The sequence below is a fragment of the Hyperolius riggenbachi genome, chromosome 9 (genome assembly GCF_040937935.1).
Source record: "Hyperolius riggenbachi isolate aHypRig1 chromosome 9, aHypRig1.pri, whole genome shotgun sequence".
Taxonomy (NCBI): Eukaryota; Metazoa; Chordata; class Amphibia; order Anura; family Hyperoliidae; genus Hyperolius; species Hyperolius riggenbachi.
This window is the reverse complement of record NC_090654.1, coordinates 8163449-8188625: the sequence shown is the minus strand read 5'-3', so window position 1 is coordinate 8188625 and position 25177 is coordinate 8163449. Positions and strand designations below refer to the sequence as shown.

Here is a 25177-nt window from a genome sequence, read left to right as displayed (position 1 = left end):
ATAGGGATTTTATACTGAAGTTGCCAACCCAACACTGGTGAATGTGGAAATGCAGTATCCCGAGAACGCCATTGCCGACCTCACCCAGAGCAGCTTCAAGCAGTACTTTGACGGCAGTGAAATTGTGGTTGCTGGACGAATAATCGATAACAACCTAGACTTCTTTACCGTGGATGTAAAAGCGGATGGGGTAGGTATAGAGACTGTCCTGTTCAATGTGGTAGGGAAGACTTTGGTGAGAAAAACCTTCCTTCACCTCTCAGGGTTTAGCATTTATAGTCGTCTGATTCTATATTGTGAAAGTGCTTCGATTATTAAATCTTACCTGTCAGGGCTACCTGTGGTATTGCCATTTAATTACATTGCCTCAGTGTCAGGCTGGGTGTTACCTTGGAGGGTTTCTGATTTCCTCTCTGAGATCTTTGCAGGTAAAAGATGCCCAACACATCTGCTAAAATTATACAGTAAAGGGAACCAAGCGGCACTTTTTTCTGCAGTTTCTCCTGGTTTGTAAAAGCTATAGGAGCTGCCATGTTCCCCCCTCCCTTCCAGCTGCCTATTATCTATCCAGGGGAAAATGTGAAGAAAGCATCTGTGACTTCTCTAAACTGTGAAGCAGTGTCCTATCTCTCCCCACCCCCTGCTGATGAAAGCTTTTGTTTGCTCTCTGCTAATGTGTGCAGTAAAATAATTACATTAGTCCTTATCTGCCTGAAATTTCTGAGGTCGGGCAGAAGTATGGTAAAAAGCCTCTGCTAAACTTTTAAAGAGTAACTGTCAGGCTGCAAAAGCTAATTTAAACCTCTATTCTCCTGTGTTAAACAGTTTAGAAGGAAGCCAAAAAGGCAATACTGAAGTTAAAAATCTCTCTTACTTTGTTGTTTGCTGAATAGCAATCCTCTTTATTCCCAAGCTCCTAAGGAGGCCGACAGGCCGCATAACAGATACTGCAGAGCATGCTGGGGCTGCTTCTTCTCCCCACTGCACTCCCTTGGTCCTCCCCTTCATTTCCCTATCCAGCCCTAAGGCTGCCTTTACCAGGGCCGGTTCAAGTAACAATTGGGCCCTAGGGCAAAATTAGCCTGGGGGCCCCCAACAGACACCCCCCGACCAAAAAGCGTCTTTAGAGGCCCTTTGTTGCAGCCAAATTTCCCTCCTGGGCCCCTGAGCTGGCTGCTGACCCTCCCCCAATCACCTCCCAACTTAACAGACTCTGCAGAGTCCCTGGGGAGCAACAGTTAAGATGGGGGAGCGACACCTTGGGGGCCCCCACAGGCGCTGGGGCCCTGGGGCAATTGCCCATTTTCTCCTATGGTAGCTCCGGCCCTAGCTTTCACAGTGGGAAGTTACAGGCTCATGTTACAGCAGCCTTTGAAAAATCAATGTGCTGTTCACAGTGCACATGTTCCATTAGAGTATACTGCAGAAGTCCGCTATTGTTCCTAGCCACGTGGCTAATTAATATTCACTGCACAGTAGTGTTGTATGGATCTTGAACAATTAGGATCTTTGATCCGGATCTTTTTTGTGAGTCGATTCATCCGAGATTGGTTCACAGTGGATGTCTGGAAGAAACAGGAACTGCAGCTTCTCTCACTGTGCTGCAAATGATTCAAAGATTCGGTTTAAAGATCCGGATGTTTTCAATGATCCGATTCAAATCAGAGTGACAGACAATATGCCCCGTTAGACCAGAGACTGGTGGGAGTGTCTGAGGGCTGGAACTTGGGAGGGCTAAATAATAATCAATTAGGAAGCAGGGTAAGTGTTTTCCGGATCATGAATGATTCGGATCCTTGATCCGGATCTTTTTTGTGAGTCGAATCATCAGGAAGCAGGGTAAGGGAGGATATGACATCACAATTGGCTTCAGACAAGACAGTCAAAGATGGAAGCTGCCATGAAATGTCAGGAGCATCAATCTCTGCATATACTATATAAAAATTCTGTGAAATCCAAACGTGGACAGTGAAATGCATATGTAATGTAAGTACAGCCAGTATTTAGCTACTGATATATGTGTTTTTTTTTTCTCTGAGACCCTATACCTAACAGCTCCTCTTTAAATGTAAAAAGAAGAGGTAAGATGGAAGGTATTTTTGAATAATATCCACATTGTTGACATGCATTCTTAACGTGCTTTTGAGATACCCTGTGGGCTAAAAATGATGCTGGGTTCACTTTAACAATAGCTTTGATAAGAACTCAAAATGGGCGTAATCAAGTTAGCAAAAGGGGCCTCAAGCTCAATATCTACTTAAAGCGGACCTGAACTCTTGCACAGGACAGAATGAAAACACAGAGAAATGCACCCTGTATGAATTTAGAGAGTTTAGCCTGTCTAATTCCCCCTCATTTGTCTAATCACTAGTTGTAATTTGATCTGCCACTCTCTCCGTGTCAAATGACTGCCTATGGCAGATAAGCAGGTAAGCCCCTTTGAAAGCACAGGAGGTTAACAATATGGCTGCTTCCATGAATCAGGAAGTAGAAACGGTGCAGATTTATTTTAGGATTTGTATCAGCTGTAACAAATTCATTTTTTTTTTTAAAGGGAACCTAAACTGAGAAGGATATGGGAGTTTCCTTTTAAACTAATACCAGTTGCCCGACTCTCCTGCTGATCATGTGTCTCTTATACTTTCAGCCACAGCCCCTGAACAAGCATGCAGCAGATCAGGTGCTCTGACTGAAGTGTGACTGGATTAGTGTGTGATTCAGCCACCACTGCAGCTAAAGAGATCAGCAGGACTGCCAGGCAACTGGTATTGTTTAAAAGGAAACATCCATATCCCAATCAGTTTAGGATCCCTTTAATGCTGTTGTGTATCTTTTAGAGCAGAGAGGAGTTCTGAGTTCAGGTCCACTTTAACTAGAGACATTTCTTCACACTGTTCTGACTCTTGTCCAAAGAAGCAACAACAAAAATGTATAAGAAATCTCTTCCACTAGCTCATAAGCCATGTTTTTATTCTCAAGTAGCCTCATTGTATATGTTGATGTTTGTGTAATATGTGAACAGGCAGAAAAGTCTCTGAATTACACAGAAAATGTTCAGATCCAAGACAAGGACGAGGTGAAGGAGCAGCAGGAATACATATTTGGTGACTTTACGGAGAGGCTCTGGGCTTATCTCACCATACAGCAGCTGCTGGAGAAGAGGTACGCTGCCATGGAACAGCTGGCAAGAAGCTGCATTGAAGGATTTGCTCTAGTTTTGCTATTTTAATGACTACCCCATCTCTCCGTCTTTGAGTAAATCTGTATGGAAGAGTGAGAGGCTTTATATTTGGAGAGTACAGGAAGGTGATGCAAGGCTTGGTGGGGTTATCTGTGTTGCTGCTCAGATATTGTCACATAGCTGGATAGCTGGAGACCCTTGTGCTGAGGGAGGGAACTCTTGTGGCTTGTAGAGTAAGGTCATGCAGTCTAGATAGGCTCTGCTGCTGCCGCCGCATGGTGGGCGCGATCGGGCGCACTCCTGTGCGCGCTCCCGCCGCCCGCCGCTTGCCCCCCGATCAGTGAATGGGAATATAATTCCCATTCACCGATCTAACTTCCCCGCAGAAATACCGATGCTTTCTCTCCAGAGAGCGCGGTATTTCTGCCCCCAAGAAACTTCTCTGTCTTCTTTTAGTTCTTGGATGCGAGATCGTTCGCATCCAGGACTTTTTTGACTGTGGCCATCTTGTGGCCAAATAGTAAACTGCACCCACATACAATTTTCATTCAACAATTATATTATGTTACATTTAAAATTAGCTGTTTCCCCCCACACCAAAAATTACCCACATACATTATTAAGAAAAAAAAATACAATAAAAAAAACAACAACAAATAGTTACCCAAGGGTCTGAACTTTTTAAATATGCATGTCAAGAGAGTATGTTATGATATTATTTTAAATTATAAGCTTGTAAGTAGTGATGGACGCAAATTGAAAAAATGCACCTTTATTTCTAAATAAAATATCGGCACCATAAATTGTGATAGGGACATCATTTAAATGGTGTAATAACCGGGACAGATGGGCAAATAAAATACATGAGTTTTAATTACGATAGCTTATATTAATTTCAAACTATAATGACCAAAAACTGAGAAATAATGAATTTTTTTCATTTCTTTCTTAATCTTCCTGTTAAAATGGAGTTAGAAAAAAATAATTCTTAGCAAAATGTAGCACCCAAAGAAAGCCTAATTAGTGGCGGAAAAGACAAGATTTAGATCAATTCATTGTGATAAGTATGTCATCAGAAGAAAAAGATTGAGGCACTGTAACTTGCAAAAGGTACTTTTACTCACAGTATACAGACAGCGGAATTGTGGTGGGGGTGACGGGGCCTGACAGCTGTTTCGCTTAGAATAAGCTTCCTCAGAGGCCAAAGGTATGTACAACAAGACCCGAGTGTGCCCAGCTTTAAATAGGTTTCACTTACCGCCATAGTTGCGGCTGACGCCGTCCGCCTTCGCTGGCCGCGGCTTCCGGCGCATAAGCTCCGCCCCCCGGAAGAGATTCGGACGCTGCTCTAACCTATCGGTGAGCTGCGGGTCTCCCCGCCTCTATGCGTCATCTACTTCCTTCTGGGGATGTCATCGTGCGTTCGCCTATTGGTCAGCAGTAGCGGCGAGCTGTCAAAGTGTTCATTAACCCTTTAGGGCACACAGGGGGACACAGCCGTCTATTAAAAAAACAAAGTGGATACAAAACTTTAATTACAAGAAATTTAAAATGCACACTATACTATAAACTACAGAAAGGCAGTTTCTACACTAATATTTAGAAAGATAACAATGCAACTCGTTTCTTTCATTCAGCCCTAACGGGCCACATGCATTAGTTTCAGAAATTAACCTGGCTTCGTGTTGCAGCAATATTTGCTCGTGATTGCCACCCCTATTAGGGACAGGGACTTGTTTTAACCCCATAAAGCGCAGGTGATTAACCTGTCCATTATGGACATCTCTCATATGGGCAATAAATCTTCCTGCACCTACTCCTGTCTGCACGGAATGGACATGTTCTAGAAATCTTGTACAGATCATGCGGGTTGTCTGCCCTATATAAAATTGGTTGCAAGTACAAATCAATGCATATACGGCAAACTTAGAGCGGCAATGCAAGAATTGTTTAAATTGTATCGTTTTTGCGCCTAATTGGACGCTTTTACCCGTTAAGAATTAGTTACAATGATTGCAATTTCCGCATCTAAAGTTGCCTACTGGTATATTTCTCTGCAACCAACTCTGATCTGGTTCCACTTCCAAATCCAAATCCAAATCCAAAAAAGCTTTATTGGCAGGACCAAATACATTTAGCATTGCCAAAGCAAAACAAAACAAAACATTAACATGGGGGGGGGGGGTTGTGGGAATAAGGGAAGGATATAGGGAGTTGGGGTATATAGTCCATAGGTGTGTGGATGATGTAAGGGACAGCATGGGGGACTGGGATATACAGTCCATAGGGGGGTATTGGGGGGGGAATACAGTCCATGTGTTATCATGTTCCTCTCAGTTGGTGGCAGGCAGTGACATATCGGGCAGCTATTTGCACGGTTGTTTCCTCCTCCCCCAGTAGGATGTAGAGTTTCCTCTCCTCATCTGTGGAGGTAAAATCCTGGATGTGGGCGGAGAGTCTCTGGAAGTGGGCGGTCCTCACAGGTGCTTATTTGCTGCAGTGTAGCAGGAAGTGGGCCTCATCCTCCAAGACCTCCTGGTCGCATTGTCTGCACAGTCTCTCCTCCCGGGGCTTCCATGTCTGTCTGTGTCGTCCTGTCTCTATCTCCAGGTTGTGGGCGCTCAGACGGTACAAACTCAAGACCTGTCTGTCTTTGTGGTGATGTAGCCTCTCCAGATATGGAGCCATTGTGTACTCCCTCTGTAGTGATTGATAGACAGCAAGTTTCTTGGAATTCTTTATGTCACTTCTCCATTCCTCTATGTATCGTTCCTTGCAGCTTTCTATAGTCCGTTTTATTTGGGCTTTTGTCAGCCTGTGTTGGTGGCCTTGGCTGGGCTGGCTGCTGATGCTTTGCTTGAGAGCGCGTGGTATGGCCTCGCCCCCCTGGCTCAGTGAGGCTTTATGGTGGTAAGTGCTGGGGTTGCTGCTCTGTATATGCACCCAATATGAGAGCGCCCTCTGCTGGATAGTAAGCCATAGTGGGAACCTGCCTAGCTCTGCCCGGCAAGCTGAGTTTGAAGTGCTTCGATGGACATGGAGGAGATACTTGCAGAACTCTAGATGGAAGATTTCTGTTGGGCTGGAGTCCCATTTTGATTGGTCAGGGTAGGTGACCGGGCCCCATACCTCACTGCTATAGAGCAGGATTGGGGTGATGATGCTGTCGAATATCTTTACCCACACTCTCACTGGTGGTTTTAGGTGGTAAAGCTGTCTTCTGATGGCATAAAATGTTCTGCAGGCTTTGTCTTTCAGGGCCTGTACTGCTGGTTTATAGCTTCCTGATTGGTTGATCTCCAGCCCCAGGTAGGTGTAGCTGTTAGTGGACACCAGTGGGGAGCCATTTAATATAAATGAGGAGGTGGGGGGTTTATTTCCATTCTTTCTCTGGAACACCATCACTTTTGTCTTCTTTGGGTTGATGGGCAGTGCCCATGTGGTACAGAAAGTCTCCAATACTGACAGGCTGTCCTGTAGTCCTTTCTCTGTTGGGGAGAGCAGCACAAGGTCATCTGCATACAGCAGGAACTTCACCTCACGGTCATGCAGGAGGAGGCCTGGTGCTGGGGAGGATTCCAGGGCGACAGCCACTTGGTTAATGTATATGTTAAAGAGCGTTGGGCTCAGACTGCAGCCCTGCCTGACTCCTCGACCCTGCTTGAAGAATGCACTTCTCTTCCCATCTACTTTCACACTGCATTGGTTCCCAGTATATGAACTCTTGATGACATCATAGATTCTACCTCCTATTCCGCTCTGTAGGAGTTTTAGGAAAAGGCCTGGGTGCCACACCGAGTCAAACGCCTTCTTAAAATCAACAAAGCAAGCGTGTATTTTGCCACGTGAGCTGTGGACATGGGTCTTGATGAGGCTGTGCAGTGTGTAGATGTGGTCGGTGGTGTGGTGTATTTGCCGTGTGAGCTGTGGACATGGGTATGATGAGGCAGTGCAGTGTGTAGATGTGGTCGGTGGTGCGGTGGTTTGGCATGAACCCGGCTTGGCTTTTGCTGAGTACGTCCTGCTGTGTGAGGAAGGAGAGGATCCTCTTATTGATGATGCTGTTAAACAGTTTCCCCAGTGTGCTGCTGACACAGATTCCTCTGTAGTTTGCTGGATCATATCTGTCTCCATTCTTGTAGATCCAGATGTGGCTGTCTCCTCGTTTGATAGCTTTAATGTGCTCTGTAAGCTCCTCCTTGTACCAGATTAGTATGCCTCCTGAACGACGACCCTGTTTAACGTTCTTGTTTTTCTGTGAAGATACAGAGAATTCCCTGTATCCCATGGGTGCAAGAGATTCATCCTCTGCCCGGGTCCATGTCTCCAGGAGGATTTGAATATCAATGTTTTCAACTCTCTTTTTAAAGTCTGGATCATTTGTTTTGCATCCAAAAGATGAGGCATTCAGCCCTTGAATGTTCCAGCTACTGATAATGAGTGATGTCATTTTGGGTCTGTATACCTTGTAATGAGCAGGGATTGTCATAGGACTCAATATTTTCGGGGTGTCGCATCAGTATACTATATAAAGTGCTACACAAAGTCCTGATTTCCGCCATGTTTCTGCCTTCCCTTCCTCCGTGTTGCCATTGTGGGTCAGGCGGTTTCCTCCGCATTTGTTGTGTTTGTGGGGGCTCTCTTTGGTAACGCTTTATTGGAGTTTGCCATCTGTGTGTTGGTTTAGGTCTATCTTGGGGTCTCTGAGGTCTATCAAGTACCATGTCCTTAAACTCCTTTGCAAGGAGGCTGACTCCTTGTTTGCTAAGGTGCTTGTTGTTGTTCAGGTGGTGAGCTGAGATTGTAGGGTGCTGTGCCAGTTGTATGCCTGGTGAGGATCTGAGATTGGAGGTCAGCTTTGCATTGATTTGTTGGATTGTCTGGTGAGAGATATCTTTTCTTGGGAGCAGGGAAGAGAGGATAATCTTTGTATTGGGGAATTTCAGCTGTGCCCTTTTTGCAATTTGTGACAGTTTGTCTGTGATGGTTTCTTGGTCTATGGTGTTTTGTGTAATGTCATTGGTCCCGGTGTGCAGGATGAGATGTTTTTGGTCAGTGAAATGAGGCTCATTAATGACCCCTGCTACTTGTTCAATAGTTGAGCAGGTGATTTTAATGACATTCTTCCCTGGAAAGAGTCTCTTTATGTCCAGGTATGTCCCATTAGAGTCTATAATCAGCACAATGTCAGGACTGCGAGGTCTATAGGAGCCATTTGCTTGGTGTTTAGGCTTAAGCTCTGGAGTGTTGGGTGGGGCAGTCTTGGCAGCATTTGGGGAGGGGTATTGCTGGCAGTGGCTGGGCTCTGAGGTGTTGGGTGGGCATGTGTTGGTAGCATTTGGGGAGGGGTCCAGCTGGCTGTGGTGGTCTTTGGTGTTTACTGTTTCTTGTGTGTGGTGTACAGTGCAGTCCTCAATCAGTGCACAACTTGTGGGAACCTTTGTACATTTTGTTGTCACCTCTTCTTTTGGCTGATTTAATATCTGTATTTTCCGGATCTCCTCCTTAAGCTGTGAGTTCTCCTCCTGCAGTTGTTGAAGAGATGCTTTGATTTCACACAGAGCTTCAGTGTGCTCAGATTTCAGCCTGGCTAGTTCTTCTCTCAGTTGGTCATTTGCATTTTTCACACCTTGGCTTCTTTGATATTGTTCTCTGAAGAGGGTGAAGTCTATCTCTAGATTAGACAAACAATCTCTGAGGGTCTCCAGGGAGGGGTGTGATTGAGAGTCTCTGGGGGGCAGTTTTTCTCCCTGTTTTGTAGTTTGATCCTCACATTTTTGTGTAGCAGGGTTATTTATGGTTTTATAGTTTTCTGCTTTCTCTCTGATATGGGGAAATAGCTTCTCAAATTCCTCCAGTCTGCATTTAGCACCTTGGATCAAGATGGTTCCACTGTTATAAACACTGATGGTTAATGCTGTCTGCTGGGGGGAGTCATCATCCTGAGTTCTGATTTGCCTGCCTGTGTCCCCATCCTGGTTGATGTCCACAATTGTAATATCTTTGTAGTGTTCACCTATTGCCTTGTGCCATGCGAGGATATGTTCTGTATATAATATTAAATTAGTTATGCTCCCTAGTTTGTTATAATCTGCACATAGAGTTTCTGTATTGTCTTTCAGTATTGCTGTGAGGAATCGCGGAAGAGCCGCCGCCATGAGCCAGCGGCGGGCGGCTCTTTCCGCATCACACGGAGAGGCAGCCACCTCTTCACATCATGAGGCGGCTGCCTCCATGCAGCAGGTGGGGCAACGCGGCGGTTCGCGCACATGTCCCCGCAGCAGAGACACCGCTGAGCGGGGCTGCGGTGGCTGGGACTCGTAGTCCCACAGGGTTTAGAGTGACGCGCGCGCGCGCACTCAAACAGGCCTTATGACACCCGGGAGAGAGTCAGCTGATCAGGCAGGTCAGCTGACTCTTACTCCGCTCCCCATTGGTCCAGCAATCTGGGAGGTGCTGGGGGATGCATAGGGGCATATATACTGCCGGCTGTTCACTCTTGCTTTGTCTGGCGTTGCGATCACATATGTGGGAGCACCCAGATCCGTAGTCAGATCCTTAAGTGTGCCGGGACCGGCTGGAGCCGTAATCCTACACTTAGCTAGATATTGATAGCTAAAGTACTAGTTTGATTGTGATTATCTGTTATGACAATTTGCCTGCTCGACCACTCTCTTGAACTCTGACCTTGTACCTCGATATTTCTGATTCTCTGTTGCCGAACCTCGGCTCGTTCCTAGACTCTGTTTCTGCCTCCTGATTTTGTACCCCGATATATCTGATACCCCGTTGCCGAACCCTGCCTGTACTTTGACTCCGCCTTTGCCTACTGTATTTGTACTTTATCTGTCCGTGTGTGTACGACCTGGCTTGTCCGACCTCGAGAACCGACCTCACTCTTGGAGGCGGTTCCTTGTTCTGTTAGTGCCCCTACCGCCTGAGGGTTACTTCCAGAAGATCCTTCCTGCTGGCAGCCTGACTCCTCCCGTCTTGGAGAGCTCAGGTCTGCGGAAGGAATCTGTACAGTACGTCTTGCTGTACTGAGGCCTAGTCCTCTAAGTGTTACTGTTACACCTAACACTACACTCTACTCAGGTGAACGGAGGTTAGCTAGTATATTGGATTATCAGTGATACTGCAGATCACATATAATCTGGTATACGTCTGTATTCCCCGTGACACTGCAGGTCACCGGTAATCAGACCTCTCTGTGCTTCACCGATCGTTACAGAACGCCAGACCAAACAACTGATGGAACGCACTGATCCTCTGACTGTGCTTGCCACTTCGGTGGATAGCATTCACCAAGCACTAGGCCAGCACAAAGCCTTAATTGATGCCTTATCCGGCTCTGTGAGAACCCTCCAGACATCAGTTGATTCAGTGCGATCCCCTCCTAGTGATGACATATGTATGCCTGTCCCTGATAAGTTTTCCGGCCACAAGTCTGACTTCCGGAATTTCAGGAGTAGAGTGTTATCATATTTTGAATTGAGACCCCGATCCTCGGGGACTGAGACCCAACGGGTCATCTTTATTAAAACGTTGTTGACTGGGGACTCCCAGTCCTGGGCATATAACCTGTCTCCCACCGATACCGCCCTGACCTCGGTAGAGGAATTCTTTAAGGCCATGGCCATAATCTACGACGACCCTGACCTTGCTGCATCCTCAGAGCGGAAGCTCAAACTTTTGCGGCAAGGCAGGGGTTCGGTCGAGGATTATGCGGCGGAGTTCCGCAGGTGGTCAGTCACCTCCAGATTTGATAACTTCGTACTAATGGATTATTTTTTGTCTGGGTTGACGGAGGAGGTCTCCGATTTAATGTTAACGGTACCCGAGCCCAAGACACTTGATGAGGCCATATCATCGGCCATTCGAGTAGATCGCAGACTACGCCATCAGAGGCAGGCTAGGGGTAGTCACCGTGTCAGGGTGACTTCGTATGCGGCACCGGTTGCTGCATCCTCTGTAACAGCATCTCCGCCTGTCTCGCCCGCTCCGGCCTTGCCTCCACCAGAGCCGATGCAGATTGGTCGATCAAAACTGACCCAGGTGGAGCGAAGGCGGAGGATGACGGAACAACTGTGCCTATACTGTGCAGAGGCAGGGCACAGGGTGCGAAATTGCCCCAACAGGGCGGGAAACGGGTCTGCCTAGGAGTAGTGGGGGGTGACACCCTAGGCACACAACCTTCACCCCTTAAAGAGAAAAAATTACTTCTCCCTTGTACTATCACATGGGATGATAAGTCTGTTGCCACTGAGGCTTTCATTGACTCCGGCTCAGCGGCTAACTTTATGAATTTTGAGTTTGCTCAGGAGTTGGGTCTACTGCTCACTCCCGTGAGACCCCCCATTCAGGTTACGGCTGTTGACGATTCCCCTTTGCAGCGGAATTGTCCCCTGTCACAGACTCCGGTTGTGAAGCTCACCATAGGGGTATTGCACGAGGAGCAGTTACAATTTTTTGTTTTACACATGTCCACCTCCACTATAATCCTAGGCATGCCTTGGTTGCAGGTTCACTCCCCGCAAATAGACTGGGCCACAGGACAGTTGACAGCATGGTCACCTCATTGTTTCCAGCAGTGTTTGAGGAGACTAACATTAGGTCTAACTAATGTACAGGTGGAAGGTATACCGGAACAGTATTCAGATTATGCCGATGTGTTTTGTCCCAAGGCCGCGGATAAATTACCCCCGCATCGCCCATTTGACTGTCCCATTGACCTTCGTTCTGGTTGTATGCCTCCTCGAGGCCATTTATATAATTTATCTGGTCCCGAGAAACTCGCCATGCAGGAGTACATCCGTGAGAATTTGGCAAAGGGTTTTATTAGGCCATCCCGGTCACCCGCTGGGGCAGGCTTCTTTTTTGTTAAAAAGAAAGACGGGGGTTTACGGCCTTGCATTGATTATCGTGGCCTCAATAAAATCACGGTGAAGAATCGTTACCCGTTACCACTTATAGACGATTTATTCACACAGGTCACTGAGGCTAGGATATTTTCAAAACTGGATTTACGGGGGGCATACAACCTGGTGCGTATAAGGAAGGGCGATGAATGGAAGACGGCCTTCAATACCCCTGATGGGCACTACGAATATAGGGTGATGCCTTTCGGCTTGTGTAATGCCCCGGCCGTCTTCCAGGAACTCATCAATGAGGTTTTTCGGGAGGTCTTGGGAAAGTTCGTCCTAGTCTATCTTGACGACATTCTCATTTTTTCTAACAACCTCCCGGAACACAGAACCCATGTCAGGATGGTTTTAGACAAACTGAGGCAGAATCGGTTATACGCCAAACTCGAGAAATGTATTTTTGAGGTCACGTCGGTGGCTTTTCTGGGGTATATAATCTCCACCTCAGGTCTGTCTATGGACCCTGCCAAGGTTTCCGCGGTCCTGGAGTGGCCACAGCCGGTGGGGTTAAAATCATTGCAACGGTTCTTGGGGTTTGCGAATTATTATAGAAGGTTTATAAAGGGGTACTCCACAGTTGTCGCCCCTCTCACTAGCCTTACTAAAAAAGGGGCAGACACCACTCATTGGTCTCCCGAGGCCTTACAGGCTTTTTCTAAGTTAAAAGGGTTGTTCTGCTCAGCCCCCATACTCAGACATGTGGACACTTCTTTTCCGTTTATTGTTGAGGTAGACGCCTCGGAGATCGGGGTGGGGGCTGTGCTGTCCCAGCGTTCTGGTCTTCAGGGTAGACTACACCCGTGTGCCTATTTTTCTCGAAGGTTCTCTCCGGCAGAGAGAAACTATGACATAGGCAACAGGGAGCTCCTAGCCATCAAATTGGCCTTTGAAGAGTGGCGTCATTGGCTAGAGGGAGCTGAGCACACGATCACGGTTTATACCGACCACAAAAACCTAGAATACATCGAGGGGGCTAAAAGGTTAAGCCCGAGACAGGCTCGGTGGTCGCTATTTTTCTCGAGATTTACATTTTTGATCACGTATACGCCAGGTAGTAAGAATACCAAGGCGGACGCACTTTCTAGGTGTTTTGAGCCAGAGACAGCACAGCCCTCTGTTCCCGAGACCATTGTCCCACGAAGTATGGTGTTAGCCGCCACCGAGACTTGGGAGGACTGGAAGGAGACTTTGAGTTCTTTTCAGCAGGATGTCCCAGAAGGGAAACCGGACGGGGTATTATTTGTTCCGTTCCCACTACGTTTCCAGATCTTGGAGATGGTTCATTCCCATAAGAACGCGGGGCATCCGGGAGCGTCTAGAACGCAAGATCTCGTGGCCAGATGTGTATGGTGGCCTTCGCTGGCCGCCGACTGTAAGGAGTTTGTCAGGGAATGTGCGGTGTGCGCGAAAAGCAAGCCCTCCCGCCTGGCACCTGTAGGTACTTTACAGCCTTTGCCCACCCCGAGTGAACCATGGACCCATTTGTCCATGGATTTCGTGGGAGAGCTTCTGAGATCTGAGGGCATGTCAGTTATTTGGGTGGTGGTCGACCGTTTTAGTAAGATGGTGCCTCTGAAAGGACTCCCCTCGGCCCAGGAACTGGCCGATTTATTTATCATCCATGTCTTCAGACTGCATGGCATTCCAGAAAACATAGTATCCGATCGGGGAGTCCAGTTCGTTTCGAAGTTTTGGAAGGCATTTAGTCACCAAATGGGCATGAAATTGTCATTTTCCTCGGGGTACCACCCGCAGACAAACGGCCAGACGGAGAGGGTTAACCAATCCTTAGAGCAATTTTTGAGGTGCTATGTTGCCGAGACACAAAGCGATTGGGTTAAATATATACCTTATGCAGAATTTGCCCACAATAACTTGAAGAGCTCTTCCTCAGGTTTCTGTCCATTTCAGATTGTGACAGGTAAACTGCCTAAATTCTCTCCTTTGCCAGTTGCATCCACTCCGTTCCCAGCTTTGGAGGCGTGGCAAAGATCATTTAAGGACATGTGGCGGACCATCAAGAATAATCTCGTTAAAGCTTTTCAGAGTCAGAAAGGTCAGGCTGATAAGAGACGCTCGGTAGAGTGGAAATTTCAACCAGGAGATTTGGTTTGGGTTTCAACCCGTCACCTGACCCTGAAACAACCCTCTGACAAACTTGGTCCCAGGTTCGTGGGTCCATTCCCAGTTACTAGGAAGATCAACGATGTCACGTATACCGTTGATCTTCCCGCCAGCATGCGTGGAGTGAGGTCTTTCCACGTATCACTTCTCAAACCCGCAGCCCAGGTGGGTCCCACTCCTCCTCCTCCTGTCTTAATCGATGCCCAACCCGAGTATGAGGTGGAGAAGATCATAGACTCACGTACTGTACAGAACTCGGTACAGTATCTCGTGCATTGGAAGGGGTACGGCATTGAGGAGAGGCAATGGGTACCTGGGAACCGCATGCATGCGGATGAGCTAGTAAGGGAATTTCACGCTTTACATCCAGAGAAGCCCAGAAGGAGCTGTCCGGAGTCCACTCCTCGGGGGGGGGGGGGGGGGGGTACTGTGAGGAATCGCGGAAGAGCCGCCGCCATGAGCCAGCGGCGGGCGGCTCTTTCCGCATCACACGGAGAGGCAGCCACCTCTTCACATCATGAGGCGGCTGCCTCCATGCAGCAGGTGGGGCAACGCGGCGGTTCGCGCACATGTCCCCGCAGCAGAGACACCGCTGAGCGGGGCTGCGGTGGCTGGGACTCGTAGTCCCACAGGGTTTAGAGTGACGCGCGCGCGCGCACTCAAACAGGCCTTATGACACCCGGGAGAGAGTCAGCTGATCAGGCAGGTCAGCTGACTCTTACTCCGCTCCCCATTGGTCCAGCAATCTGGGAGGTGCTGGGGGATGCATAGGGGCATATATACTGCCGGCTGTTCACTCTTGCTTTGTCTGGCGTTGCGATCACATATGTGGGAGCACCCAGATCCGTAGTCAGATCCTTAAGTGTGCCGGGACCGGCTGGAGCCGTAATCCTACACTTAGCTAGATATTGATAGCTAAAGTACTAGTTTGATTGTGATTATCTGTTATGACAATTTGCCTGCTCGACCACTCTCTTGAACTCTGACCTTGTACCTCGATATTTCTGATTCTCTGTTGCCGAACCTCGGCTCGTTCCTAGACTCTGTTTCTGCCTCCTGATTTTGTACCCCGATATATCTGATACCCCATTGCCGAACCCTGCCTGTACCTTGACTCCGCCTTTGCCTACTGTATTTGTACTTTATCTGTCCGTGTGTGTACGACCTGGCTTGTCCGACCTCGAGAACCGACCTCACTCTTGGAGGCGGTTCCTTGTTCTGTTAGTGACCCTTCCGCCTGAGGGTTACTTCCAGAAGATCCTTCCTGCTGGCAGCCTGACTCCTCCCGTCTTGGAGAGCTCACGGTTGCGGAGGGAATCTGTACAGTACGTCTTGCTGTACTGAGGCCTAGTCCTCTAAGTGTTACTGTTACACCTAACACTACACTCTACTCAGGTGAACGGAGGTTAGCTAGTATATTGGATTATCGGTGATACTGCAGATCACATATAATCTGGTATACGTCTGTATTCCCCGTGACACTGCAGGTCACCGGTAATCAGACCTCTCTGTGCTTCACCGATCGTTACAATTGCCTTCTTAATTGCCTTCCTTTGATCTTTGTTTGTTCCTTGTGGATATGTTATCCTTAGGATTCCTGACCTCCTGCTGGCTCTGCCTTCTGTCTCTGAGGCTTCAGTCTTGTCTATGCTGCTTTGCCTTTGCCTTTCCATTATCACAGTACTTTTCTTATTTTATATCTTTGTCTTTCTATTATAATGTATTGACAAGTTTATGCAGTTTATGCAGCTGTATGGCAGAAAGCCCTTACCTTGGAGAGGGCTTGTGTTCTGTTCCTCTGGATTTCTGTTATTTCTCTGAGGGCAGGGCAGGGGTCTCTTCAGCAGTCTGCTTGTTGTTACTCCATAAGCTTGTTTCTTTTATTTTGTCTGGATGTCCTTGTTTAAAATTGTTTAGTCCATGTCTTTAGTTTTTCATTCTGTCTGTATGTCTGTTCCTTGCTTTTGTGATGTCCTTCAATTTGCTCATTACAAGGTATAAGTTGTATAGAATCAGGAGCTCATCTTCAGTGCTGCTTACTCTCTCTCTACTTACTCTCTCCACTTAAATTCACTTTACTCTCTTACACTTTAAATTCACTGTTTGTGACATGGTCACCAATCGTTTTAGCCTTTCTAAAAGAGATTAAGGGTTTGGAACTAGCCACAGCAGAGGACCTAGTGTTTAACTGGAATTCACACCAATGCTTATGAATGATTGCTTTTATCCTTTCGGCCATAGGGGAATAATCAAAAATACAAGTCAGGGCTTTTCCTCCTCGCCTAGAATTTCGTTTCCTCTCACTTTTATTTGTCATCAACTCTGTGCGTTCGAGAGCATCAGCTCGTTTGAATGTTGCATTTAGATCAGCCATAGGGTATCCCCTAATGGATAACCTAATTGCCAGTTCTCTACTCTGGAGGATAAAATCCTCCCTTTTGTAGTTGTTACGCTTAAGTCTGACAAATTGTCCATAAGGGATAGCTTTTATCGTGTGAGAGGGGTGGAAGCTGGTCTGGAGGAGCACGGAATTGGTGGCCGTGGACTTTCTATGCCCTCTACTGAAAATTTTGTGACCCTCAACATACAGTTCCAAATCAAGAAAGGACAAGCTGGTTTCAGCCAGTTCACCTCTAAACTGCATGTTGAGGTCATTCACGTTGATATAATCAAGGAACTCACCAAACTCACCATCCGTGCCCCTCCTGGTCAGCACCACATCGTCCACATAACGGTACCAATGACCAATTTTCTGTCTAAATGGATTCTCCTCTCCCAGAATGTATCTTTTCTCCCACCCCCATAGGAATAGATTCGAGAAGGTGGGAGCTACCGGCGTTGTGATAAGTATCAATAAAGTTATTGGCGAATGAATGGGAGGTGAACGTTGCTCGGATGCATGAGGGTTTCGACACTGCGGTGCTGAACCAGATATAATTCCTGGACCCATTAAAAACAGAAAAAAAACCATTGTGTCCCTCCCCCCTCCTCACCTTCAGGATGCCTTATTATCCCCTCAGCCAACTACACAGGTTAGACAGCCAGGAGACAAGAGCCAGGGAGCGGGAGGCTCTCCTTCCTAGCTGATACCGGCACACCTTTAACATTGAGGAAGGACCATGCATTGGGGGAGTGTTAATACCTCCCAAACAAAAGCAAAACTTATTTTAATGAAATAAAGCTAACCTGTTTATTAAGTTACCATAATCACCTGCCTGTTTTTGCTATTTGTCCCCTCCCCCAGCACTGATCAACCAATCGCATATTTGAATTTACTGCCAAGGCTTCCCATTGGCCTATTCTTCTGGACTGGTGAGAACCCTCAATTACAAATAACACTAAGGCCCCAAAGGAAATTCTGATGATGAAATCAGTATATTTTGCCACTTACAACCATTATTAAAACTCATGCTCATTATGTTATTCTGTGTTCTTACAACTGTAAATGTGACTATTTGTTAGAGGGAAGAATGGGTGGGGTGGCAATGGATGTCTCTCCTAGGGCAGACATATTTCTTTCCATATTCCACTCACTTTATAAGGTAAGGCCACCCAGTATCGTGATTGGGGCAGATGGCATTGTACGGAAGGGATGGAGATGGACGGTGAAAAGACTGTGTCTATATGGTATTATACAAATATTGTATTTTTATCAGTTCTAATACCATTCTATTTGCACTCAGGGTTTATGCTGACCCATCAGAAAAAGATTCTCTGGAGCAGAAGGCTCTGGGCCTCGCTCTGAAGTTCAAGTTTGTGACGCCTCTAACATCGATGGTGGTCACCAAACCGGAGGAGAAGGGGAAAGAGAATGAGACAATGATTGCTGATAAATTTGTAGAAGGTAGCAGATTATATTGTTATTATTCTTCATTTATATAAAACCTACATCTTCCATAGTATAAAAAAATAGTGGAAGCATAGATACATGTAACATGAGCTATTCAACATACTGTACAATCAGAACATCTAGCAACACATGTACAAATACATACAGTTCATGTGTGGCTTGACTCATCACCACCAATACTGGTACAGGTTAATTTCATAAAGTACAGCAAAAACAAGAAACATTAGGGGGCAGTCCCTGCCCTTGTGAGCTTACACTCTAGAAGGTAGGCGGGTGGAGACACAAAACGGGTTAGTGGTTGAGGCAATAAGCTTCCAGTGTTAGCTATGGCGAATTATAAGCTGCCTAAAATGATGAGTTTTAAAGAGACTCTGAAGCCATTAAAAAATCTTCTTTTTACCTTCTATTTATTATTTAGCTATTGCATTCACGCAACAGAACGAGAGCTTTATACCCCCCAAATCCCGGGGCAAACATCCACAACTTTCAAAGTCGTGGATTTTGCTGCCCGGGGAGGCAGAGCTTATTGCTGTAGCTCTGCCTCTACTGAAGTCAAACTGTGCGCGGATCTCCGCCTCTCCCCGCCCCTCTCAGTGAAGGAAGACTGAAAGGGGCGGGGAGAGGCGGCGATCGGCGGAGATTGACTCCAGTAGAGGCAGAGCTACTGCACAAAGCTTTGCCTCTACCAGGAAGCGCTCCCCAATTTTTGCCCCAGGGATTTGGGGGGTTATAAAACCTCGTTCTGCCGTGGTGATGTGGCGTTTTACTCATATTGCTTAAGATAAATAGCCTGTAAAAAGAAGAATTTATTTTGGCTTCAGACTCTCTTTAAGAGTACATTTGAAGGTTTGAACATGATGGACAAGCTGTGGGAGAGAATACCAAAGGAAGAGTGACACTCTTGAGAAGTCCTGGGTGCGGTTGTGAAGGGAGGGGAGCAAGCTAGAGGACAAGAGGGTCTCATGGGGAGAACAAAGGTTCTGGGAGGGGGTGGAAACTGGAGATTGATGCATAAATGTATGGAGGGGACGACATATTATTATTTAGTATTTATATAGCACCGACCTCTTCTGCAGCGCTGTACAGGGTATATTGTCCTGACACCTAACTGTCCTTCAGAGGGGCTCACAGTTAGGCCCACATGTTAGGCGCAGAGCTTTGATCTATGCACTTATTATGCAGATGTGTCAATTTGTGTGTTTTGTAAATCCTTCTTTGCAAAAGGGGGTAACGTGCATTCGTTGATGGAACGACAAGTTGCATTCACAGATTGTTTTTAGAATTTTTGCTACAGAATCATCTGTTATCAATAAAGACTCACTTGAGTTTATTTGCAGGATGTTCCTCTGAATAATCTTTTTTTAATTTCCATTTTTCTCCCGCATGCTCTGAATTTCTCTGACCAATCACTGGCTAGGAGCACGTAAGTACTTCATACTCTCCTCAGCTCTGATTTCTGTGTTTTGTAATGTTTACTGTTCATCCAGCACCTCGCTCCGCAGTGTGAATGCCGTGTTATCAGTGGCGACTCCGGCTTCAAAGTTTCGGAGGGGCACACGATGGCTGGCTGGTGGGGCCCATTTGGGGGAAAAAAATCTTTTTGTATGGCGAGCTTTAGAAAAAGAGTAAGCGTTCAGCTTCAATGTTAGAACATACAATCAGTAGGAGGCAGAGAGGTTTTCTTTGCAAATATAAGTGTCATCCAGACACATTAATTACAAGGGATTTTGCAAGGATTGTGAGGAATTTATGGCAAATAGATAGGACCCTTGGTATAGTTAACGCCTACATAGACTCAGGTTGACATGGAAAATATTTTACATACCCTATCTGGAACTACCCTAACTGCAAACAGTTAACTGTATGTTACTGAGAGCGGGGGGGGGGGGGGGGAAGGGGACGGCACAGTGATTCCCAGGGGGGCCAGTGCCCCAGTGTAGCATCCCCACTTTGTGTTATCTTTATCCCATCTAGCCATGCCACAGAAGTCTCACATCTGCTTATCAGTAGTGAGAAAACAAAAGAGAACACAGAGAGCCCAATATAGTGCAGTATGTACTGGAGTGATGAGAGGCAAGTATGTAAAGTTATACTCACAAACATGGGGTACCACTAAGGCAACCACTGTATAGGCAGGTGGGGAGATTAGACCTGTCCCCACTTGATTGAGAAGTCACTCTCTGTAGATCTGAAAACAAGGGGGTGACACCCTTCCACCTTGGGTGGACTTGAACAATGTGGAAATGAACAGGGGCGCCAAAAGGAAAAAGTAGCTAATTTTTTTTTTTAAACGGGGAGTCAGTGGTGGACTTACCTCCTCCAAGCAGGGTTGATATTATATCAACAAGCTAATGTATTTATATATACACTCCAAAGGGTCAAAGCAACGCATTTCACAGGTGTGGCCCCGCTTCATCAGGGAATAGGGGATGGAGCACACAGCAACAAGTGCCTATGACTCAGCCTAGCGCCTCTGTTCATTTCCACGTCTGCATATCAGTGTCAGACGTGGTTCAGAGACCTTCCATAATCTCATGCAGGCTAACTAGCACATGCCAAACTAGTAGGACTGCATCTCACTCTAACGACTAGCCATTTAGTGGAATGCCTAGTTTAAGGTCCTGTTTTGTAAAGCAGGGGCGTCGCTAGCCCTGTTTTAGGGGGGCACGTGCCCCCAATCTTTCCTGGGGTGCCACGGATCTCCGCCCGGCCGCCCCCTCTGTCAGGACTCAGCGGCTCCCTCCAGCCGCCGCGTCACTGACAGTCTCAGACCTCAGGATCAGGCGGCGAGCCGGCGACCAATCGTGTGGGCGCTAGGACCCAGCGCCCACACTGATATGCGGAAGTGACATCACTTCCGCATATCGAGCGGGCGCGTCCAGCGCCCGCTCGTACATCTGGTCGGGTCGCCGCTGATCCTGAGGTCTGCTGAGAGGTAGGGGGGGAGCGGCGGCGGCTAGAGGGGGGGCCTCCCTGTCACTCACTCACTCACTCACTAAAGGGGCTCCCTGGCACGCACTCACTCCCTAAAGAGGCTCCATGGCACGCACTCACTCCCTAAAGGGGCTTCCTGTCACTCACTCACTGCCTAAAGGGGCTCCCTGTCACTCACTCACTCCCTAAAGGGGCTTCCTGTCACTCACTCACTGCCTAAAGGGGCTCCCTGTCACTCACTCACTCCCTAAAGGGGCTCCCTGTCACTCACTCACTCCCTAAAGGGGCTACCTGTCACTCACTCACTCCCTAAAGGGGCTCCCTGTCACTCACTCACTCCCTAAAGGGGCTCCCCTGGCACTCACTCACTCCCTAAAGGGGCTCCCTGTCACTCACTCACTCCCTAAAGGGGCTCCCCTGGCACTCACTCACTCCCTAAAGGGGCTCCCTGGCACTCACTCACTCCCTAAAGGGGCTCCCTGGCACTCACTCACTCCCTAAAGGGGCTCCCTGGCACTCACTCACTCCCTAAAGGGGCTCCCTGTCACTCACTCACTCCCTAAAGGGGCTCCCTGGCACGCACCCACTCCCTAAAGGGGCTCCCTGTCACTCACTCACTCCCTAAAGGGGCTCCCTGGCACTCACTCACTCCCTAAAGGGGCTCCCTGTCACTCACTCACTCCCTAAAGGGGCTCCCTGTCACTCACTCACTGCCTAAAGGGGCTTCCTGTCACTCACTCACTGCCTAAAGGGGCTCCCTGGCACTCACTCACTGCCTAAAGGGGCTTCCTGTCACTCACTCACTGCCTAAAGGGGCTCCCTGGCACTCACTCACTACCTAAAGGTGCTCCCTGTCACTCACTCACTACCTAAAGGTGCTCCCTGTCACTCACTATCGGGGTCCCTGTCACTCACTACCTAACTGGAGGCGCCTGTCACTCACTAGCTAACCTGGGGGTCCCTGTCACTCACTACCTAACTTGGGGGGGCTACCATATTAAGGGGGCATTCTGCCTATTTATGTGAAATGCTGTCTATTTATGTGCCTCATGACTGCTGAATGTGTCTTGTTGGGAGCCTTATGATTTGTTGGGGGCCTCATGATTGCTTAAATCTTCAAATTTTTATTAGCAGAAAATAATTATACAACAATAAATTGAGCAACATTGACATCTGCTAAATTTTTAAATAACATACGCATATTTTAACATTCAAACTCCCGTGAAATATGCACAATAGAAATAACATGTTAAGGTAAACTAACACAATATGAAAATACAACAGTATTAACATAAAAGTAAAAACAATCAAAGTAGGTTCTAGTCCCTCAATCTTATTTACTGGTGGGTCAGAATAAAGCTATTAAATGTATTATAATAAGAAGCATTATATTATGGATTAGCATAGATGCCTCTCTTAAAATTATGGCATATATTATGCGTTCTTTCTTAATCTATTCTCCATGGATATATTTAAGTTATGGGCCTCATGATTGCTGAATTTGTCTTGTTGGGGGCCTCATGATTTGTTGGGGGCCTCATGATTGCTGAATTTGTCTTGTTGGGGGCCTCATGATTGCTGAATTTGTCTTGTTGGGGGCCTCCTGATTTGTTGGGGGCCTCATGATTGCTGAATATGTCTTGTTGGGGGTCACATGATTGCTAACTGCGAGACTATGGGAAAAGCTGAATCCTTATCATATGAGACAATAGCATTAAACCTACTTTTTTAGCGTTTTAAAACAGAAAATAAAACTGGGAGGTTCTAAAAAATTGAATACATTTTTCAGGAGTAGGATGGATGAAATTGTTTATCTTCACAGTTTATTTTCAACTTGGATTTTCCATAATGTTCATGTATGAGTTAAAACGTGTGTACAGTATTTAGTTTAAATTGCTGTTGCCACTTTGCGATAGATACCGGTAAGTGACTTTTGGGTTGCAGTTTGGGCACTCGGCCTCCAAAAGGTTCGCCACCACTGTCCTAATCTGATGTCCCACCATTGCTAGGTTCATGTAAATTTGTCTCCACCCGTTACCACACCTATATTCTGGTCCATGGCCCACCCATTTTTTGGTGCGGCGCGATAAGCACGCCGCACAACGTGATCATCATATTTTTGGCACGCTAGCTGCAGTGTGCTGAATTCTGCTGCCTACAGTATGTACAGTATACGCTGTTCTCTAGTGCCTGCACTGTGTGCTGATTTACCTCCAGTGTGTACAGTGTAAGGTGTTACTCTGTGCCTTTATTGATTGTAAACCAGCTATATTGTATGCTGATCCCTGCTACTTTCAGTATGTACAGTATTAGCTGTAAAGCCTGGTACACACATACAATTTTGATTAGCCAATTTTAGCTCTGTTCATAAAATTAATTGTCTGTTGGCCCACTTACTGCACGGGGGTGGGAAATTGGGGGTCAGTGATTGACCAATCAAAATTGTATGTGCGTATACATCTTTGATCTATGCCTATACTGATTGTAAATGATCGAAATAAAGGACAGGGGGCTCCGTCCAATATTTCGATGGGCAGGCCCGTTATCCGTAGCTTACACCGCTGCTAAGTTCATGTACATTTGGCCCCACCCATGACCACGCCCACTCACCGCATGGCCACGCCCATTTTTTGCCACCTCCCCGCCTGGTGCCCACAGGTGCCACTGATCTCCAAGGACCCTAGAAACGCCCCTGTTGTAAAGCATACTGGCCCTGATTTGTGCACCTCCATTGTTCACACAGTGCAACTCACGTTATATAGGTGACACTCATGATGCATTTTGGCAAATAAAAAAAAAAAAAGTGGAGCTTCTTCCAGCCCCTAGAAATCGCTGAGTCCCATGACGCAGTTCCGCTCTCTCCTCCGCCTCTGACCTGCCGCCGGGTTTAGATACTCTGCGCATGCCCGGGGGAGTGCCGCATGCCTCTTGTGATTGTGCTCACGTCGCAGGGAGCGCACTGTATTTGCACAGTGTAATTCTCTCTCAACTGTGCAAGTGCAGAGCACTCCTGGTGACGGGAGCGCAATCACAGGAGATGCGCCTGTGCATGCGCATAATATCCTGGGCGTTGATAGGCTCGGTCCACCCATGATGCCAAGTGAGGCGACTTCCTCAGGCGGCAGAAGTATGAGAGGACAGCACCAAGCAGAAACAGGAAGTGAAGACAGTGCCTGAGTAACCTATACTGGGGGCAACTGTACCTGGCCAACCTATACTGGGGGCAACTGTACCTGGCCAACCTATACTGGGGGCAACTGTACTTGGCCAACCTATACCGGGGCAACTGTACCTGGCTAACCTATACTGGGGGCACCTATACCTGGCTACCTACCTATACTGGGGGCAACTGTACCTGGCTAACCTATACTGGGGGCAACTGTACCTGGCCAACCTATACTGGGGACAACTGTAGCTTGCTACCAATACTGGGGGCAACTGTACTTGGCCAACCTATACTGGGGGCAACTGTACCTGGCTAACCTATACTGGGGGCAACTGTACCTGGCCAACCTATACTGGGGACAACTGTAGCTTGCTACCAATACTGGGGGCAACTGTACTTGGCCAACCTATACTGGGGCAACTGTACCTGGCTAACCTATACTGGGGGCAACTGTACCTGGCTACCTACCTATACTGGGGGCAACTGTATCTGGCTAACCTATACTGGGGGCAACTGTACCTGGCCAACCTATACTGGGGGCAACTGTAGCTTGCTACCAATACTGGGGGCACCTATACCTGGCTACCTACCTATACTGGGGGCAACTGTACCTGACTAACCACCTATACTGGGGGGGCAACTGTACCTGACTAACCTATACTGGGGGCAACTGTACCTGGTTAACCTATACTGGGGGCAACTGTACCTGGCTAACCTATACTGGGGGCAACTGTACCTGGCCAACCTCTACTGGGGGCAACTATACCTGGCCAAAGTCTACTGGGGCAACTGTACCTGGCTAACCTATACTGAGGGCACTGTACCTGGCCAACCTATACTGGGGGCAACTGTACCTTACTAACCACCTATACTGGGGGCAACTGTACCTGACTAACCTATACTGGGGGCAACTGTACCTGGCTAATAGTGATGGGCGAACAGTGTTCGCCACTGTTCGGGTTAGCCCGGATTTTGGCCTGTTCGGGTTCGGTTCGGCA

The 25177-nt window shown here is 47.4% G+C and overlaps 1 protein-coding gene across 1 annotated transcript in view; it reads left to right on the top strand.

Moving 5' to 3' along the window:
- LOC137532380 (inter-alpha-trypsin inhibitor heavy chain H3-like) overlaps positions 1-25177 on the top strand; it is a 241768-nt gene that overhangs the window by 172820 nt on the left and 43771 nt on the right. Inside the window, exons 13-16 of the mRNA XM_068252813.1 lie at positions 5-190; positions 3023-3162; positions 17913-18088; positions 19473-19502. Of these exons, the coding sequence (XP_068108914.1) occupies positions 5-190; positions 3023-3162; positions 17913-18088; positions 19473-19502 (532 nt within the window). The remainder of the gene's footprint in view (positions 1-4; positions 191-3022; positions 3163-17912; positions 18089-19472; positions 19503-25177) is intronic.